The sequence below is a fragment of the Rousettus aegyptiacus genome, unplaced genomic scaffold, assembly GCF_014176215.1.
Source record: "Rousettus aegyptiacus isolate mRouAeg1 unplaced genomic scaffold, mRouAeg1.p scaffold_m13_p_5, whole genome shotgun sequence".
Taxonomy (NCBI): Eukaryota; Metazoa; Chordata; class Mammalia; order Chiroptera; family Pteropodidae; genus Rousettus; species Rousettus aegyptiacus.
Window position 1 is genome coordinate 48444519 of NW_023416308.1, and position 22983 is coordinate 48467501.

Consider the following 22983-nt stretch of genomic DNA (forward strand, 5'->3'; position numbering starts at 1 on the left):
TACAGGAACCTCTTTTTCAGGGAAGAAACCTGGCTCAACAGAAGTGAGTACAAGAAGGATTACAAGATTTTCAGCCCTGAAGACACCCTTTGCCCTCCAAGAACAAAACCCTCGTCATCCTAAATCCCTCCTAGGAATTTAGAACACAACAAGGTTGTCTGATCTGTTACAGAGTGTCATTTGAACAACATAAAAATTGGTCTTCAATATATAAATCTGTTAACAAGTATAAACAAGGATATGAAGACAAGGAGAAAATTTTACATAGAAACACTAATTGACTAACCAATTTCTTCAAATATCTGCTGAGCTACTAGGCACCAGGCTCCAGGGCAGGCTCTGGGTATATAGGAATGGGTCTTTGTAGTCTGTGACCTAATCTTTCAGAACCCTTTAATTCTTTTAGTACCAAACTCCACTGCTACTCCTTAACCCTAGTCTCCAGCTATTAACCACCAATGTAACAACCATCACACCTCTCAAAATACCATATGGAGTTAAAAAGAAAATCTCACAAAACAAAAAACTTAATATATATAATAAACAGCTCAAAGACTTGCTGCACACTGATGAGATCTATGCAATTTTGAGCATGTCTCATTTTAGAAACTAGACATGAAGGAGGGCTCAAGTACTAAAATGAACTGAGTATCACAAGATGCTATAAGCTCATGAGAGTAAGAACAGAAATGCCCCAGGTGGACATCTCCAAATTATAGGCAAAGGTTCTGTAGTAATAAGCTGGCTCCTTTTTTATAATTAACCTGGTTGCGATGATGATAGGAACAACTGAAAGGGGAAGGAGGAAGGGTTTGTAGAGGAAGAGGATCAGTTTTCCTCCCCTGTAAATAAGATTTAGTTCATGAAGTCCACTTTAGAATTAAGTGTCAGACGCTAAGTCTTTGCCCTCATTATAACATTTCTGACATTAGTAAAATTTCATAAAGCTTATAAGCCAGACCAGTCTCTGACAATGCCTTAGACTCTTAAAGGGCCACACCTACTTAAAAATGGATTCTGGTGCTAGTAACTATGTATCTATGTAATGAACATTGAGAGAAAGGTAATACTAGTTTGGGGGCCTAAACTAGAAACTATTAACCACCCCACTTTTTTATTCCTAAATTTGAGACCAATGACCTTGTTCTGGAAACACAAACAATTTCCATTATTTGTCACTCCTTCAAAATACTCCACTCTTGTTATCACCCTTTACCTTTTAATTCATTGCTTCAGAGTCACCCTGTTGTAAAAGAATACCTGGTGGTTTGAGATTGGTAGGAACACAGATGAACAGTTAATGAATAGACCAAAGCCTGTAGAGTAACGAAGACCATGGCAAGAGTCCCAGAGCTACTACTTATAAGCTGTGGGGCCTTGGGAAAATTACTTGACCCTTCTAAGCCTTTTATTTATCATCTGTAAAATGAGACTAGCTCATTTATCTCAGAGGTTAATTTTTAGCACATGATAATATATCTAAAGCACTTAAAGCAGGGCACAACTAACTAACTGGTACTTGTTACTAATTCTCTTATTACTATTCCTAAGATGCCTGATTACTGCTTCCCTCCTTAACTAGCACACAAATTTATGTTTAGATACTTGGATTCCATGCAAACTCAAGTCTGTCAACACAAAATAGACTTTCTAAAAAATCCTTTTAATTCGTTCCTAACTTTCTAATGTTCACGCTAGTAGTAAGTGGAACCTAGGGCAATGATGTCCATCTTTTCAAGCAGTCCAGAGCCACATTTTGACTTGGTTATGTTACCTAATATCCACTCTAAAATGGATAAAGCATTCAAAGCAAATTTTAAGGGAATAAAAGAGAATGTCATAATGAATTGCCTCTCCCCTCTCTCAGCTGTTATAGGAGATATTATCACCCTAAATGTAAGTAATCTTTCAGGTCTAAGAATGATGACACATACCATGGAGCACATTTTTGCTCCATTAAATTAAAATCCTTTCAATAATGTGATCCATGGCCCATCTTTCACAGTTCTGATTGAATTATTGGAAAACAGACTGTTTCCACACAAAAGTAGTGCTTTTGTATTTATAATATACTAATAATGGCTTTCTATACAAAAATTATAGTTTGTGCTATAATTTCACTTCCAAATGAATGGTTTCAAGAGGTTCAGTAGAGAAAATAGTAAGATGTCTACTTGAGTAGTGACTTATGAATATGCCAGGGGAAGCTAAAGATTGAAATGGTTTCAGAAGAAAATGATGCTTAATGGCTACAATGAAGCCTTGTGAAGAGAAATAAAACTGCTGACTGAGTAACCCAAAGCAGGGTGAGTAGCTATGAGTTCCAACAAGCAAACAGCTAAAATTCTACTCTCTGTGATGCTATAATCTATACTTTTGTGTTTTTTTGCCATAAATTCTTATTGCTTGGTTTCTAAGTTAAAATTCTTATTGTTTGGTTTCTAAACCTTTAGGAGGAAGATATCTACTTGAGTCACAGTGCAAATTACAGAGCTTTCAGAATTTGGTAGATGAAAATATGAGTCAAGGACAAGTGGGGAAAAAAAAAAACCAGCCCAGTCCCACATTAGAAAGACTGCATATTTAAAACTAAGGTGCAAGGCTGTTCATTTTAAACGACAGGCGGAAACTATTTTCAAACAGAATCACTAAAGACTAAATTCGCTTATCTATTAAAGACCTTATCCTTTTAAACTAAAAAGATAATAACATTTTGAACATGCTGAAAGAATACTCCTAAATTTATGAAAACTTCTAAAATTGACACATTTAAAAATATGTAATATATATCAAATACAGAATTATGTAGAGAGTTTTCACATGTAAAATTCTTTCAGGCATGTTACTCATTTATAATTTTGTATCAAAGTTTTTTCACCTTTTTCTATCTTCATGAAGTAAACTTTATTCCTAGACCCTCACGTTAGTATTTCAAATATTCTTTAGGGACATACAGTTTTTCTCCATATACTTTAATAGAAGTAACAAAATTATGAGTGATTGCTTCACAGGAAACATAATTACATTTGCCCAACGTAAAACTTTATGCTAGAAGAACTAAAAATTGTCATTATAGTAATAGGTAATATACTCAATTAGAAAAAAAATACAATTTCAAAACCAATAATGCATTTGGGTAGAGCAATTAGGATAAAATAATTCATGCAGGATTAATAATGTATTTAGTTTTAAAGTAAGGAACTCGATTTGTAAGCAGGGAAAAATTACACATTAAAATTCCATTTTTCAAACAAAAAAGTGTAATTTTATTCTCATGTCTTACCAACACACACAGAGCCAGTTGATCTCTCTGCTTTAACTCCCCGTTCCCATTCCCTCATTTTACAGAATAGGAAAGTGCAGTCCAAACTGCTGACTAATCATCTCAGGTTGAAATAGGTAATGCCAGATTCAGAATCCAAATGCAAGTATTCCACCGTGCAGTATGACACTCTTTCCATCAAACATTAAGCCAACCGTTAAAACTTGCCATTTAAGAAAAATGTCTTCTAGGCACAAATCAGGTCCGTGGCAGCCTGGTGTGTCACTGATTTGAGCACTGGTATTGTGTCTTATGTATGTCATTGTTATAAACATACCCATGTCAATGTGAAATTTTCTCTAATACACAAATACTTATATGTGGCTAAATAATAGTTTTACTGATAAAAATACCAAGGAACTACTCATATAAGGGACAAGCAGCATTTACATTAAAGTTATGTAGACAGATTATTTCAGTTATTTCCTTGTGCTTTTTTCAGGCTACATATTTTCAACCTCCAATATTGAAGGAATGCCATCTTGTGAAGAATATCCTTATTTTATATAAAATAGCAACCCTTGACTTGTATTTAAAAGGACCTAATATCCATTTTAGTTACAGAGGTACTGACTTCAAAAACAGCAGTACGTAAAATTCTTATAGTTCCTCTCATACCTATGTCAGCTCAAAAATGCTGTTCAACTCCACTGTGAGAAAACCACAGCAAATGAATTATTTAAAAGATCGAAAATAAGTGGAAATAGAAATATGTAAAACAATTTATATACAGTATACTACCTTTCATGTAACAAAGGAAGAAAATAAGAATATGTATTTCTCTTCATTTGTATTTACATAAAGAAACTGGAAGGATAAATTAATAATAAAAATATTTACCTATGGGGTGGAGATATAAATAAGAGGGATGGGCAGAAGCAAGACTCAATGTTAACTTTTTTACAATCTTGATTTTGGAACAATGTGAATCTCTTATTCATCTCACAAATTTAAATGTAAAAAATTAGAGGTACAAAATATTCAGTGACAGAATATCCATAATTAAGTATGATTTAATTATAATCTTCTTGAGGATGAGGACAGAGGAACCCGTGTACTGTAAGCATTCTATCTTCACAACCTAGGGCAGAGCCTAGCATAAAACTGCATGTAATAAATGTAGGATTAGTCATTTTGAAATTAAGTTTCTAAAGGATGCAGAAATAATATCCCACAACCTAGATACAGTAGTAACGTCTACACATGGGAAGAAAGGGGTGAAAGGGAAGACAAGAAAGAGGGAGAAAATATTATTTTACGTAAAGTCTTCATATTTACTTTTTTACTATCTACAATTAGTAGATAGTAAATGCCTGAAGGAGACTATAAGCTGAAATATGAGAAGCTACTGACACTCTTAATGTTATTAAAAATTTTAGTTAACAAATTATTAATGCCAATTTTCCATTTAAAGTACTATACAGAAAGCAGCAATGCAGGAAATGTTTAGTTCTCTCAATAACAAATACCCAACAACTACAACCAGTATATTTCAGGTTCATTAGTCCTCCCTGTTTCCGGAATGTTTTTCTTACTATTCATTTCTATCCCTGAAGCTATCTTCAATATCTTTTTCCTGTTCATCAAATGTTACTGTGAAGCTGCATCAAATCTTAAAGAAATGAGAATTGCTGCTCTATTAAAAAAAAAAAAAGTTTACTGGGCCATTAAATAGTTACAAGGTTAAATAGGAGTCAAAAACAACATGAATCTTCTTTAGGATACAGTTAATAATGTCCTCATGCAAAGGCCTAAAAGTTTCTTAATACGAAACTTAATAGCACAGCAGTGATTCTTGGGTATGACACTGTATTACCCTGAAATCATTCACTGTCTCAAGGGCATACTGCAGAAACTTCTTTAAAAGTATAAATCTGTTTTAATTCATTAAATGACCCATCTATCTAGCAAAATGTTCACTTTTATGGGAATTAAGTAGTGTTAAAAGATACTGATATCATAAGTAATCAGAATGGAATAACCCCTTTCAAGAATAACAGAAAACTGCCAAGTCTACTTATATAGAAGCACTCCCTCTTACAAGGTTCCCTTTTAAAATATGTGTGTGTGTGCATGCATATGCAAAGTTTAATCTTATATCCATTACCAAGTAGTTGTTATAGAAAAAAATGTAGAAGATTGAAGCTCAACACAACATTAATGCCACTCAAATGGGTGAATAGTGAAACAAACTGTGGTATATCCACACCATGGAATACTGCTCAGTAACAGAAAGAAATAAGTATTGATACAATAACTTCAATGAACAGACAGAATATTATGCTGAGTGAAAAAAGCTGATCCCAAAAGGCTCATTTACGTAACATTCCTGAAATGGAAAATCATAAAAATAGAGCACAAGAGATCTCTCTGTATTACTTCTTATAACTATATGTGCAACTACAATTATCTCAAAATTAAAACTTTAATTAAAAAAAATCACTGATATTATTTGGGTCACCTCACCAAAAGCAGATTTAGGTGACAATCTCAGAAACCAGTAAGTATACAAAGCCTCTACCAGCCGAAAGAAGAAAGAGTAGATAAAATGACAAAATAGCAACAAAAAAAGAAGTGTTAGCGAAATTAAAGTAATATGGTTATTAATGAATATCTCATGAATATTTAGTCATTTATAGGGACATATTAGATTTTACTCAGCATCAATTCACAATGGAAAAAGCTTACCCGATGCTTTGCTTTAACTTTCTTCCTATATTCTTCCTTGTCAAATTTGTCCTCTTCTTGAAGCCTTTCCTTTGCTTTATCTAAGTTGATACCACCAGTGTCATCCTCTTCTTCAGTATCCTTCAAGACAGATTTCTGCATTTGTGGCCACTGCTGAACCAACTGCAGAAAGGAAAAAGGTTAAGTATAGGACAGGAAACGGCAAACATCGACAGAATATCATTTCATTTTGTATAACAATTTTGAAATGCTGCGTATAGACACTTTCTGCCTTACTACCTACATTTCTTAAACTTTCTAACAAAGTTTATAATTAAAGTGAGCAAGCCACAGAAAAGACTGTCCCAATTAGGGTAAATAATGCTGCTATAACCCAGTGAGAGCAATATTAAAGGAAAATTTCATTAAATAATTTGGAGAAGGTAGTTGCCTCAATATCATTTTAAACAGTGTTCTTTGTATGCAATATTCCACCAACTTGGGTCCACAACGACCAGCAGAGGGTCATAGCCAGGCTTACCACAGTACCCCCACACCAGCTGCCATGGCACTTTGTATGTACTTCCAACACTTTCCTCACTGTACTGAATTGTTTTACTTTTCTGGTTTTCTTACTAGGATTAATCTCCTTGAGGGCAGTCATATATCTTGTTTACGTATTCTCAGAGCCCAACACAGTACATGACACACAATAGGTACTCAAAATTGATGGATCACGTATCAACTATTATAACACATAAAGACTGAAATAACTAAGAGAGAATTTGTTTGATCTTCACAGGTCTGCTCAGATCTAAATGATTTTACACATATAATTTATGGTTAGGTACAAGGTGACACAGAAGTCAGGGCACTGAACTCAGAGCCAGGAGACATGGCTTAATGTCCTGGCTTTCTCATCAGGCCACTGCACAATCCTGAATAAATTACTTAATCTCTGGAACCTGTGTCCTTGTCTGAGAAATAAGGTTTGTTTGACTCAATAATCTTCCAGGCCTAACACAGTTAAATTCTACAGACAATTTAGACAAAATGATTCTTATTTTACCTAATAAGTGATTACCAGAAGGATTTAAGTAGCTGCCACGATTTTTGAAAGACTGCTACTTAACCGGCAGGCAAATGGAAGTTTTAGGCACACATATCACAGGTATTAATGCCTCCCCTCACTCTTGTCACCACCACAGTCATTCTTTAGGATGAGATTCCTACAGAGTCTCAACTTTTGGCAATGATTGGGGGTCACAAATATACTACATAAGCAGCCATGCAAGCAGTCACTGACACTAATGAAGAAACAGTGAGATCAGCTGTGACAGTAAGAATGCCATCCATTGCTCTGACTTGTCACCTCTTTTTCTATCAGAGTTAAAAATAAGTCCATCTCTCTGTGGGCTGAACAAATAGCAGCTTTTCTTTGGGAGTTTTAGATCAGAAGTCTTAATGTGGCTCACAGCCACACAGAGTTCTATCAGCAATAAGCTTACACTGAAATATTTTATAGTTAAGAATTTACATTCACCTTGCAGGTAATTGGTATAATCTGTGCAGTTAAACTTAGTAGCACAGTAAGGAACCTCATTATCCTAACAGCATTAACCGTGTTTTACTGTAAGCATCTGATATAATACAACTATATCCTAGTTTTAAACTGCTTCTCAGATGCTGACCTCTTTTTAGTAATTTCATAAAGATTCATTAGTTATCAATTACACAGGCTTCCTCTGCAACTACCAACATCATTAAATTGTACTTTATTTTGTAAGTTTTCATATGATTTATACACCATTTCACTCCATATTATTAGTGCAAATCTGGGCTTCTGAAGAAAAGCACCCTTCTCCAAAGAAACATCCAAATCTTCGTTAATTTCAAAATTAAAGGGAAATACATGCCACTGGATACAGATTGCTTCGGTAGCATTTATGTTAATAATCATGAACTAGTTAATGTGATATATTAGAGCTGGTATAAAAAGTTCTGTTATTTTGTTGGGGTATTAGACAACGGTTCATTCATGCAATAAACTTTCTCTAAGGGTTAACTGTATGTTAGGCACTGTTCTAAGCGCTAAAGACAGAGTAGTGAGCAAAGTCAGGTCAACGAATGCCTTCCCTCATGTAGCCGGTCTCATTCTGTTGGAGTGGAAGAAATGTATGACAACCAAATATAGAATAAATTATATAGTAAGTGCTATGGGGGAAAAAGGACAAGGAAAAGGATATGGGATTGTGGTAGGTGTGGAGTGCTGTGTGATATATCAGGATGAACAGGGAAACCCACAGGTTGGTCAGAATAAAACTGAGATATGATATTTAATATGACCACTAACTAGCCATTACTCCTTAGGTAAGTCACTTGATTTTCTAAATGTTCTTCCTCTTTAAAAACAAAGATAATATTAATATGTAATAGAGTGACCTTTCATGAGCTATCTGTGAGTGGTAACCCCTTTCCTACTCTATTGGTGTATATTTATACTAAGACCAAGGTAATGGTGAGATGAAAACCAAGCACCTATGTGTCTGGGATTATTTTAAAACAGAATTCCTTCTCATAGCAGGCCACTACATAAGAAACATGCCAATACAGCATCTAAAATTGAAGACTGCAAAGCAGAGACTTGAGTCCAGCAAAAGAAGCTATGGCAAGTAGTTGTGTTATCATTCTTGTGCCTTATCCCATAGAACATGTCAATGAATACTGCGAGAAAAAAAATAATTAAAAGTGGAATTTCAGAAGTTCAAAATCAACTCTATTGTTATCATCAATAAGTATCTCAGTTTACTGACAATAAAACATTCTTGTCTATAGGTATATAGCTGATGAAATGCCTATAGTAACAGGAAATGCCTACTGTGCTTTAGAGAAACATTCTTTTTTTTCTCATCAGTGAATGGGCAGTTAGTAGGAGAGTTAAACTCTTTATAAGACTTGGAATGTACAGTAATTCCTCACTTAACATCATTGATACGTTCTCTGTAACATCTAGTGAAACAACCTATAAAGAACTCAATTTTACCCTAGGCTAATTGATATAAACAAAAGTTAAGTTCTCACATCATCTCACTAACATTATAATGAAAGGACATTATCTGAGGACCTGCTATACCCCAGAAATGAAACATTTAAGAATCTTACCTCCCCTTCATCAGTAAATGTTATCTTCTTATTCACTTTAAAATTTCTCTTCATTACTTTTTTTGCTTCTGCAACCTTGGTCACTTTTTTCTTGACACTGGATTTAGAAGCTTCTTTTTTCTGTGTGAGAATATACAAAAAATAGATAATTGGGTAAATGGTCACTTTATATTAACAATTTAACTCTGGTAATATACTTTCCAAAACTGAGTGTCTTTATTGCTCATTGACTAATGAGAAGCACCAAAAATACTGTCTAGAAATGAAATTATTTGACTTATTAACTAAGCATGAATAAGACGAATGTTAGACATAAATAAACTTTGAAATCTATTCTGTTACTAAAACTATGCTAACTTGATAATGATGAAACACCAGAAACTATATGATAATGTGATAAATGGATATTTTATATAAGTAAAGGTATCTTCCAACTAAAAAAATAGAGCGCATTTTTAAAACTACTCTAATTTCCAAGTGCAAACAAACTTTTAGGCTAGAAAAAATGTTTACTTCAAAAGCAACGACTAAAATAAACTGTTCATGACTCAAGATTCTTCCTCTCGTTATAGTAATTTACCAAATGAAAACTGGAAAATATCCTATGATAACTATGCTGCATGCAAAAGTGAAATGGAGTAAGAGTACTTTAACAGGGATACACTGATAAGCACCTAGCTAATGTCAGAAAACCATTAGAGCAAGATATTAGAAATACAAAGCCAATGCTTGCTTATGCTGAGTGTGTGCTGAGTGAACCATCTGAGATAGGAAGATGCAGGTCATACTATAGCCTACTTTGATGTGTAACAAGAAGTAACACCTTTGGGAAGAATTTGGATCATTTTCCTCAAATTCAAACCAGCAGTACCAGTGGTGGTACTTAGTAAACTAATATAAGACAGCCTCCATTAGATGAGTAGACAGAATGACCAGAAGTCTTTGACACAGTAGTTAAGAAAATGGCTTTGAATTCAAGCTCTGCCACTTATGAGCTGTGAAAGAAGAGCAAGTTACTTTAATCTTTGTGCTTTAGTTGTAAATTGAGGGTAACAGTACCTTTCTCGTAGGGTTGCTAGGAAGAGGTTAGTAATAAATGTAAAATATACAAAATATGTGTTAGATAAACCTCAAATAACCACTATTAAATATTGATTTCATGCTACCTAAAGAAACTGTGCCAACTGCACAGACTCTTCTTAATATGCAAAATCCCAGACTTAGAGCTTTCTAGTTGATTGGTTTTTAAACTCTTTACCATAGGGAACCAGCAAAGGAAAAGTAAGAAAAAGAGGGACTGATCTAAGAAACAAGAATTAGCAGAAGCATTGAGAAGCTATACATTAGTTACAACTGTTACATTATGTAATAAATATGCACAAAAAGAACAATTCATTCAATAAAGTAAATATTATTAACAATGTAAATACAAAAATGCTTAAAAATAAAACACCATAAAATCAAAACAATAAACTTAGTAAAATAGATTTGTGACAAGTTATTAATAAATTACATTTCTAGATGATGAAAATATTTATGAAAATCAGCTAGAGCATATGTAATAATGTTATGACTTAAGTACAAGAAAGTCTTGGCACTGATGGTTCTGTTATGTGAGTATTACTAACACTGCTTTTGTATTTCTGATTCTTACTATATGCAAACCATAGTATCAAACCACAAATCAATTAGTACTTAAGAATCTACTAGGATTTTAAATCCATAAAATGTTTACAAAAAAGAATAATCTCCTCTGAGGTAATTTTTATTACATCAGATGGAGACATCAATATGCTACAATCACTATATCTGACAAGATTTCTACAAAAAGAGAGGTTTTGCATTTCTTCTTCCCATGGGACACCCCATCTCCTCCACTCCCCAGTGACTGCATGAATGTTACCATCTGGTGGCATAATGCCCTAAATTGGTGTGCCCATCCCACAGAAACCCCTCCCCAACACTGTGTTCTAAGATACATTACTATTATTTTCCCTCCGGCAATATTACAGTATTTCTTCATTTCCTTATCTCGCTTCTGAGAGCAAATGAGTCAACTGTGTGATGGTAAAACTCCTAAACTGTAAGGGAATAGGATGGCAGGAAGTTCGTTACTGAAATAAGTTGCTATCTGCATGATACCATGTGAACCTAGGGCATTAATAAAAGTCCCTCCTCCCCTTCCTCACAATCATAACTTCTACAACTTTCTCTCCACAAACACTTATCAAAGACCACCACCAACAGACCGCCAGGCTTGGCAACTATGTTACTGACTCCTGTGGGATCTTCTGGGTTTTATGGTTAGGTCAATTCTTAAGGATCTTGGGCTGGCTGATACTCTGCCATTACACCTCTATTAATAATACAGAGACTGCTGATCAAACTTAAGAGGCTCATGAAAATGTAAAAATATCAAACAAAAGTAAGTTATAATCACTTTAAAAAAATACTAGGAAAGTTTGCAACAGGAGCAAACTGTCTGAGGGTGATGGTGATGTTCTATATCTTGACAAGAGTTTGAGTTACACGGGTACATACATTTGTCAAAACTTATCTAGTGTTACACTTAAATTGGTGCATTTTGTTCTACATAAATTTCTACCTCAAAAAAGAATTCTATAAGCAAATATTGAACTTTAGTTAACATCAGGCAAACTGAAGTATGTAACAGAAAGTATATGATGTTGGAAACTTACTCTGAAATGTGCTAAATAAAGCATGATGGATGAGTAAATGGAGAATTGCATGATAAAACTAATATGGTAAAGGGTTAATTGTAGAATACAAGTGGTGGCTATCTTGGTGTCCAAGAGTATATTTTTTGATTTTTCTGTATGTTTGAAATTTTTTGTAATAAAATATAAAACCCCAGTCCCAGGAATGAGAGAAATAACAGGAAGTAAAGATGCCAAAAACCGTCAGAACAGAACACAGCTCAGTCAGGAAAACAACCCTGCAGAGTGTAATCCTGGAGTAATGAGGGTCAATTGGAAGAGCTTTAGGGAAATCCATAAAACCACTGAAATTATGCAACAAAATTTGGGGGTATTTGCATCTTTGTATATTTATGGTTTATAATGGTTTCTAAAAGGGATCTCTGATCTCTCCCTCAAAAAAAAAAAAAAAGTTAATTTTTTTTGTTTGTTTGGGGGACGCCACTGAAAGAATGAACAGAAATGCCGACATGGGTGAAAAAACCCACATTTTTATTATATTTTCCCTACAGGCATAGCTTTGTTCTGATACTCTAGAAGTCATTCTTCACTCAAATATCCACTATCAATAATACGCAAGATAACGCAGTACATACTGGGGCCCCAGCAGTGAAAAAGACAGGCTGACTACCGACTCTCAGTGAGCCTAACTCTATCAGTGGAAAAATAAAATTAAACCAGTGAAAAATATTATTCAATCACAAGTGTAGTAGTGTACAGAAAAAAATACACAGTATGAATAAATCAATGTAATAGGGTATGCCTTTAGAAGTCAAAGAAAACTTCCTTTTGAGGGACAGATGTTTGAATTGATTGGCATACAATCAAACACTGCTGCATACTGGCTCATCGGTGATAACAAATACCTTCTGTATGTCCACTAATGGCATACTTCACATATGGCTTAGTTCAATGTCATTCTTTTGAGTATTATTTCTAGCAGGTAATACAAGCTCCTTTATTTTGTAAAGGATATTCAGTTTAAAAATTGCCATTCACGTCCTCTTCACCCACCTCAGCTTACCTCCCAAGAATCAAGCAAGCGCTGTTACTAGCTTTTCCTGTATCCTTCCAGAGACTTCCTACCCATTCAAGAACACCAAATTACTACAAGTGCTGTCCCTGCAATGAATAGCCATGTTTATACATCTTCATACACATATGCATATATATATATCTAGGATACATTTCTAAAATTGAAGTGCTCACAGTAGGTGCATTTAAATTTCAAAAAATATTTCCAAGTAACCCTCCACAGAAGTTATACAAATTTATACTCCCACCAAAAATTTGAGAGTCACCAATTCTCCACATCTATTCAAACAAATTATTAGGCTTTATGTTTGCCAGTCAACTAAGTGAAAAAATATCATCTCAGGGAAGTTTTAATTTGCATTTGTATTATTTTAAGCATGGCAGAATATCTTTACAAAGGCATTTTTTTCCTGTGCATCATTGTACACATTCTTTACCAATATTTTTATTGATTCCTGTCATTTCATTTATTAATTGCTGGGATTTCTTCATTTGTTTAAGATCCGTTAACATTTTCTCCCACTTCATCATTTATGTTTAGACTTTGCCATATGGAGAAATATTTTGTTTTATTTATTTATTTTTTATTTTTTTGCCAAGTGTATATTTTTAATTGTTATGCAATAAATTTTTTAAAATAAAATTGTCTGGGTTGGTGCCATACTTAGAAATACCCTTCCAACTGAAAGACTTTAAAAAAAATAAATTTAACTTAAATTAAATCTGCAATTAAAATGCATATTTTACTTTTCTTAAAAGTTTCAACATTGGCTCTTGGCCAAGGAGGAAAGTGCTCATTAATAATTTTAAATTTCTATTCATTAAGTCACAAAAAATATAAAGTTATTTATTGTTTGAGAAGAGTTCTAGTTTGACTATGAGACTTTATATTATTGGTACTAAGATGAAATTTGCAGCAGGCAGAAAGTATTATTAAAGATTTTCTTACGATGTAAAACATCAAAATGCAATTTTCATTTCTATTTGCACTTCTTCCACAGCATGTGTGCTAGACTTCAAAATAAAATGCCAAAAGGAAAATATCATAAAATCCAAAACTGATAAAGCATCAAATCATTCTCAAAGTCCTGTGATAGCTGTAGGAGGCTGCCACAAATAACTTAGAAGATAAAAGAACAGCAAATTAAGATGTACAAATTGGTAGTTACAAAACAGTCACATGGATGTAAAGTACAGCACAGGGTATATAGTTAAATACTATAGTAATGGCTATGCATAGTGCTAGGTGGATACTAGACCAATTGGGGGGATCACTTTGTAAATTATATAAATGTCTAACGAGTATGCTGTACACTGAAACTAATATAACATATTAAAAAAACAAAAACATGAACCATAGCATAAACAATAATAGTTCCTATTAAAAGGACCATGTTAGTTAACATTGGCTACAAAAAGATGCAAAGTATAATCAGTGGAAAAAATCTACCTTAGTACAGATATTAGCTAGGCTGTTACTCTTTAAAATAACATTTAGCTTAAATAAAGATTTACCTTCCTGGAGGGGAAAGGGAGGTGGGGTACCTAACTTCACATAAACATTACTACTAGATACCTTGGAAAAATAAAAGTATCATATTGCAAAAGAAAAAGTATCCATATTGCATAAGGAAATGAAAGTTAGAATTAAAGATTGAGATTTTTGTTTCCTTAAAGTAGCTCCCACATGCATCACTGAATAATTAAAAGTTTATAATTGCAACTGTATCTAAAAACAGAAGGAATCAACAAAATAAAGAACTATCAAGCTTGGTGGAGACTTCAAAAAATTACCTACTATAGCCTAAGCCCTCCTATGAAAGATAAGGGCATTTCCTAGCACTTATAAACAGTCTCTTCAAAGTCCAAGTGTACTTTAGATATTTCCATTGCCTATATAACCAAACATTCCTAGAAGTTGATTTAAAAAAAAAAAAAAAAAAAAAGCAAAACCACCTGCTGTGTAAGCATATTTCCTTTGTCATCCTAAATTTATTTAATGAACTACAATATTTCACATATTCTAATTTTACAGTGCAAATTAAGGATGCACTGTTTGACATTTTAAAGCCATCTACAAAATCTTTTCTTAAGAAATAAACTTCCCTGATGATTAGTAATCCTGAACACTTTACATATACCTATTGACTATTTGTATGTTGTATGTTTCCTTTGGAAAAAAGTCTATGAAGGTCCTTTGCCCATTATTTAATTGGATTATTATTATGATTATTATCATCATTATTTCGTTTTTGAGTTATATAAATTCCTTACATATCTCAGATATTAACCCCTTATTAGATAAATGATTGGAAAATATTTTCTCCCATTCCATAGGTTGCCTTTTTATTGCTTCCTTTGCTGTGCAAAAACTTTTTAGTTTGATGTAGCCCCATTGTTTATTTTTGTTGCCTGTGCTTTTGGTATCTTATCCAAAAGATCATTGCCAAGACCAATATTAAGGAGCTTTTTCCCTATATTTTCTTCTAGAAGTATTAATCATCAAGGAAATGAAACCAAAACCACAATTAGATAACACTTCACACCTGTTAGGATAGCTATTATCAAAAAGACAAGAGATAACAAGTGTTGGCAAGGATGTAGAGAAAAGAAAACCCTTGTACACTGATGGTGGAAATGCAAATTAGTTCAGCCACAGTGAAAAACAGTATGTGGTTCCTCAAAAAAATTAAAAATAGAAACTATGATCTGATCCAACAATCTACTCCTGGGTATATAGCCAAAGGAAACAAAATCAGTATCTTATCCAGAAGAGATAGCTGCACAACTATGTTTTCTGCAGCATTATTCAAAATAGGCAAGATATGGAAACAATTTACGTGTCTGGCAAAGGATGAACAGAACAAGACAATGTGGTATATGAATACCATGGAATATTATTCAGCCATGAGAAAGAATTCTGCCATTTGCAACAACATGGGGTGAAGCTGGAGGGCATTATGTCAAGTGAAATAAATCAGGCAGAAAAGACAAATATCCTATAATATCACTTATATGTGGAATCTTTAATGGGGGAAAAAAGCCAATTTCACAGAAACAGAACACTTGTCAGGGGCTGGGGAGAGGAGAAATGAAAAGACAGATTAAACTTTCAGTTATGAGTAAGTTCTGAGTAGCTAATGGGGAGCATGGTGACTATAGTTAATAATATATTGTATACCTGATATTTGCTGAGAATAGATCTTAAACATTCTCATCACACAAAAAAACTGTGAGGTGATAGATATGTTAGTTATTTTGATCTTGGTAATCATTTCACACCACATATGTATACAAAAACATCATGTTGCACATTTTAAATACATACAATTTTATCCGTCAATTATTCCTTAGTAAAACTGGGGAAAAAAGAAAAGAAATAAACACCGCCACAAGTAGCAATGTTATGTTGGTAAAATCTTTGCAAAAACTATAGTTTTAAAATTAAGAGCCACTTAAAGAATAGAGAGTAGAGAGTCACAATTTTGCAAGATGAGAAGAGGTCTGGAGGTCTGGAGATTGGCTGCACAACAATGTGGACATACTTAACACTACCGAACATTACATTTAAAAAGGGTTAATGTGGTAAATTTTACGTTATAGGAATACTACCACAATTGAAAATAAAATTAAGAGCCACTTAGAATATATTGGACTTCAGCTTAAAATGTTATTACAGGAACACAGTCTATCTTTTTCAGAATTCCTACACAAATGTACACTTAAGACAAAGCGATAGTCCTCGAATTAAACAGCATGGAGAGTAGGGTGGACTATGCAAGGGAAGAACACAACAGACCCTGAAATACAGATCAACTAAATGATATAAAACAATGTATAAACTATAAATCACAAAAATAATCTAATAATGGTCTATTAAATCTCGTAAGATTTTTTTAACTGTCCACATTTACCAATTTCATTGTTTAAAGTTTAATAGAAGACAAATTATAATAAGCTTTGGTAATATGTATAAATTTAGTCATATTTGTGAAATCAGGAATAGAAGAATTCAAGAAAATGATGAAAGCCAGTGCTACCTCTACCTGTCTCAGTTACCATTATTTCTAGAGTAGATTCATATTAGCTGTTAAACAGACTTTTCATTCACTCTTGTTGCCATTATAGTAAACTCTAGTAATCACTTGTTTACTTGTTTTGTTTTTCCTAACAAATTATAATCTTTATGAGGGTTAAAACCATTTGTATTACATTTGCATTCCCTGGGCATCACAGAGAGGCTGGCATATACGAAGCATTCAATAAATATTTCTTGAAAGGAGAATCGTGAACAAATTCTCACTTGAATAAAGCATAACTTCATTTGCTGTTCATAACAACAAGGAGTCAAATCTTGTCCCTGATAATTTAAGTTAGAAAACCAAAGCTTAGATAAATTCAGCAATTTGTCAAGGATGCATAATTTAAACTAAGGAGCATTTCACTCTGTTGTTCATATTCTGCAGTACCTAGCTGATTTTTATTCAAACTGCCTTACGTTACAGCATCATAATTTGAGTCAATATATGCCTTTTAAATTTCTAGCAGCTTTGAAAGAAAGTTAGAAAATTGCTGTTTTAAGAAACTTACATCTTTTTTCAATTTTTTTTAGTTCATGGCTCATTAAGAACAGTTTTTTCTGATTCTATTTTCTGTATTTGTATTGTTTTTAAAATAATTATTTTTGCATCCAAATATAAATTTTAAATACTTAATACATCACTTCAAATTACAAAGCCTCAACCCTACTTTCTGATGAGAATCATAGTTGTTACAGAATTTTTGTGTATGAGATACTTGTCTCATTACTCAATATTGACACTTCATAAATTTAATCTACAAGACCACCTAAAGATACATTCTAGAAATCCAATATTTTTTATATTTTGTTGACAATGTATGTTTATTCCAAACACAAAATCACATAGATGTGCACATACATCCCCTGTAAAAGTTCCTCATTTTCAAATGCTAGATTAGTCCTTGTGATTATAAGAAACAAACGACAAGCAAATGTTAATCGCTTTCTCTATTCCATATGGTCAATAAAGCCATGCAAGAACTACTATTTTCTATGTAGTCTGTGAATTGCAATTCCAATGTGTAAAGTGATGAAAATGGTTAATGAATACTACAGTACATTAAGCAACACTGACAAAATATTATGAAATAATCATGTTCTTTTAAAATCATCTTAATCTTAATGGGTCATCCATCATTAATGGCTAAATAGACAATTGAGCAATGCTTATTTCTCCCCCACCCCCCGCCAACCTCCAACCAAAACCTATGTAGTGACATGTAGTGACAAGCTTTGTCTGCACTTCCTTCCGGTTATGGAGAATCATAAGGCACAATCATTCTATGTAATGTTTTTTGATTGCTCAATTCCTCCTTCAAGATTCCTACTGCCTGAATCCACAGGCTTGGAATATCTTCCAGAAGCTGCTTTTTAATCTAATATAAACATTTCCTGAGTTTGTACCTGCCACCTATACTACAGAATGCTTTCAGAAAAATAACTTTCAGATCTCCAATACAGTTTCTATTTCCATCTATTCCTTCTCTCACTTTTCAGATGTTCCTCCACCAAACCCTCATTCAAATTCCAGTATATTTTTCTTCACTATATTTATCTTTGTCATCAATTTCTTGTCAGAATTAACATAAAATTTTCCTTGGTTCTAAAAATCCTCTTTATAGCATTTCAGGGTAATAATTCTTTAAATCTTTCAATGCCCCCAATTAATCTAGATAAGATTTAATTTTTTTTTCCCACCCAAGCCATATTTTACTTTGCTATTTCCTTACTTTCTTTAAGCCTCATCCCCAACTGAGTTTCATGGACAGCCAAATCCATCATTGTCTACCTTTCGAACACTTACTTATACAGTTGGAAAGCATAAAGAATAATTTCATATTCATCATTTACTACCTTAAGAAATTTTCTTTAGTTCACTGAACTTGTCTAGGCTGTTTACGCTGTTCTGTTTTGCTAGCCAAAAAATATGTATTATTTGCTCCACATCATGCCCCTCAAAAAAAAAAAAAAAGCCAGATATTTCCTGTTCTTTAACAAAATTATGGATCCAGTCATATTTTGCCTTAGGAAACCAATTTTTAACCTGTCACTTTTAATAAATATCTCTATATTAGAAGGCAAGCAGCTGGAAGCAATTTAGAGAAATGGAGCTTGATACATACATTTTTGTCTCTTTTTAGATTTCGAAAAATTACAGTACAGATTAATTTCTGTGTTCAAATTTGCAACATTAATTTCTGTTGTCTCCTACAACTTTAGGAATTCTTCTAGAACTTAGAAATACTATAAGTTACATACACACACAAAAAAAAGTAGTATAAAAAGGAAAGCTAATTACATACATGACCATTGAGTTAACAGCATTAAGGGAGATAGACTATATAAGTGAGGCAATAACTAAGTTAAAAGACCTGGGCGGCATTTCTGAAACTACTGTAAACAATATGATACTAAGGTATGTTTCTCTTGGGGGAGCATATGAGCCAACTAACTATGCCCCTACCACCTTCCTTCCAAGTAAGCAATAATGTACCAGTAGCTAAATCAATCAGAATTTGACCAAAATGAGGTGGCATCAATATAACATTCAACAACATGCATTTACAAGTTTAACTGAGAATTCCATAGCTGGCTCCAATACCTGAAAGAATAACAAATTATTTGGCAGTCTGGTTACTGTGATGAGCTTCGGAAAATCTATTCATCATAAAGTCTAACAAGCAAATGCCACATAATACTAGTAACTGAACCACCAATTTAAAAAGTTGTATATACACATGCATGTGCACCTATACTCCAAATTACAGAAAGAGAATCTCTATATGATTTAAAGCCTTCACAAAGAACTACAGTAATAGAACTAAGATATACACTAAACTCAAACTATGCTTGGTACCTGGTTAGTTAAGCCATTTCTGACATGCTATTTTAAGACATTTAAGAAATCCTGATGCCAATGCAAGGTAATCACTGTTTCCGATTGTCTATGGTTCTGATGTCTGACATTCTTCTAAACTGGCTGACATTATAAATCACAAGACATGTATGGGATGTATCTTAAATGAAAGAGAAATAGCAAGCAACACTAATATATCCAGTCCAAGCCATGTTCATAACTACATGTAAAATTTTCAAGCTCTGCCTTCTACTGTGTAAGAAAGTTAGCTAAGCAAAAAGTACTAAAAAGTTATTGGCCAGCCTACATGTACCACATTTCAACAAGATGTGCTTGGATGATGTTTAATCACTTAAAATTGGATATTCTTTATAATACACCATTCCTAAAATAGTGGCATACAAAGCCAAATATAGCAGTGATTAAAAATACTGACATTATTAAGTACAGAACTTAGAAGGATGAAAAGGCCTCCCAAGATCACCTAGAGAAATGATAATGTGTGTACACACATGCAAAGGTTAAGAGAATTTCAAGATCATGCAGCTGGTACCAGCAAAGTTTGGGCTAGAACTCTAAATCTTCCAAACACCTAATCTGTGCTATGACCTTGATACTACATATGCCAACAATATCTTAGACAGAGGCATCTTAGAGACTACACTTTCCTTCGAGAATCATAATTTTTCTGAACAATACTAAGAGACCCCATAAAATGGACATCAAGAGCTGGTCGGCAGCAAATGTTTTTAAAATGGAAAGAATCCCTCAAGGAATTCATTTAAAAAGGGTTTGTTTTGTTTTTGTTTTTGTTTTCCATAGGGGGAAAAAAAATAATTAGTAGACTTAACCTTATAGTGAACAGTCACACTAACTAGTTGGGAACCAGACAGTACAGCATGGATGCCTGCAATCAGCTGAAAAATTCATCTGTCCAGCATGTGGAGACCTGGGGCTCATGGGAAATTGGGTCTGCTCTGCTAAGGGAAGAACCCCCCATCCTGTTCAAAGCCGAGTGTGGCTGCAGCTTCTCTGATTGGGAGAAGGGGATGAAGGAGTAATCACAGCTCATTGACTAGGCACCCACAGTGAGTTCTGACAGCATTTTCAGACAGATCTATTTCTTGCATAATACTTTATTGCCCAGGGTCAATCAATCAGTTTTCTCAACAAAACAGTATCAAATAAATGTGAAATACTCTGTTTGTTTATTTCTATACTATTAAAAATCGGTCTTAATTTGCCCAGACTCAGCTCAGCAGCACAAATAGTTACTGGTTAGTTCAGGCGCAGTGTAGGTACTTATTCTAGGATTTAAAAGGTAAGAAAATCCCTATCCTCTAAGGAGTTTAGTGTCTAAGAGAGGTAAAGTAGAAGTACAGAAGAATATCTTAAAATTAGAAGTAGACTATAAGAAATGCCATGAGAGATATCACTGAAATAGCTGAGGGCAGAAAGTGAGAAAAAATCTCAAAATTTTGATAGCCAGTGTCAAATTTTACTTAATTGACTTACATTTGCCTTTTAGGAGAGAATTTCAAGCATATTGATAGCTTCTGCATTTTCTAGTCTGTAGATGGGGCAGTAAGAAGAGTTATTTTTTAAAAAAAAAAAAAAAAAGTTGCTTGGCAATGTAGCTTATAGAGTTCAGAGTTTTCCAAAAACTTCATTTTAATTATTTGGTAATTGCAGTTTACAGTAGTTTTTAGTAAGCTGTAATTCAAAATATTACATTTTGCTATTACGAATTTACTAATGGAATAGTAGGGACTTATTCTAAGATGGAGAAAAAAGTAAACAAATTAGCAAGAATCTGTCACCATCTTCTTAAAGGCTGTCAAAATTTTTCAATATTTTAAGTGCTAGGAAGGGCAGATGAAAATTGTGTTAATCACTTGAATGCTCAACCTGTAATTTGCCAGGAATTAAAAAAAGACAAAGTAGTAGAACACTGAAGGACAGAATACTTTTTCCTAGATGTTATGCTTTTGGGAGATAAAAAATTAGAGGTCAGATTTAGTCATAGCTACAGTCCTTCTATGAAAAAAAAAAAGAACCCTTTTTAAATAAATTCCTTGAGGGATTCTTTCCATTTTAAAAACATTTGCTGCCGACCAGCTCTTGATGTCCATTTTATGGGGTCTCTTAGTATTGTTCAGAAAAATTATGATTCTCGAAGGAAAGTGTAGTCTCTAAGATGCCTCTGTCTAAGATATTGTTGGCATATGTAGTATCAAGGTCATAGCACAGATTAGGTGTTTGGAAGATTTAGAGTTCTAGCCCAAACTTTGCTGGTACCAGCTGCATGATCTTGAAATTCTCTTAACCTTTGCATGTGTGTACACACATTATCATTTCTCTAGGTGATCTTGGGAGGCCTTTTCATCCTTCTAAGTTCTGTACTTAATAATGTCAGTATTTTTAATCACTGCTATATTTGGCTTTGTATGCCACTATTTTAGGAATGGTGTATTTTAAAGAACAGAATAAGAATAATAATATGAGATAGCATACCTTCACTAAAATGAAAATCTATGTTTAAGTATTGCCAAAACTCTGGCATCCCTCTATATAGAATAACAAGGAGATGCCTCACTCTTCTTGTTGATGCTGGCTTTTCTCCATAAAATATCCCTCTTTTCCCAATAAAGCTTATTCCTTAAATCTGCGCAATGATGTTGCTGAATTTGTCCTAAACTGCAATGCATGACAAGTGACAATCCAGATTGAATTACCAGGCAAATCAAAAAAAAAAGTCATTAAACATTTCTTTGAGGAGTTTACAGAACAGTAATTAGAGATGCCATCTGCCAAACACCATGTTAGATGTTTAATTGTTCATTTATTCCTCATACTTCCCTTTTGAGGTAATGCCTGGATCTGACAGGTGATGAAACTGACAAGTTAAACAATTATCCAGTTAAAGGGACAGAAGCAGCCTCTAAACATATGCCCATGAAACTTCAAAATTTGTACTCCCAAAATAAGAGTAGGCTCTTCTCAGGAATCCACAATGTCACTTATTAAAATAAACTCTAGAAGCACTCTAGGATGGTTTAGCATACTCCCCAAATGCTGGAAGTCAAAACCTCCCTCAGAGCTAGATACACAGTTTCTAGTTGAACAAATCCTTTGAGAGAGA

General features: G+C 33.6%; 1 protein-coding gene across 1 annotated transcript in view; it reads right to left on the minus strand.

The window, feature by feature from the left end:
- The window catches only part of DDX10 (DEAD-box helicase 10), a 234327-nt gene that overhangs the window by 86276 nt on the left and 125068 nt on the right, over nt 1-22983 (minus strand). The window contains exons 14-15 of the mRNA XM_016160572.2: nt 9152-9271; nt 6011-6172 (exon numbers count right to left, since the gene is read on the minus strand). Of these exons, the coding sequence (XP_016016058.1) occupies nt 6011-6172; nt 9152-9271 (282 nt within the window). The remainder of the gene's footprint in view (nt 1-6010; nt 6173-9151; nt 9272-22983) is intronic.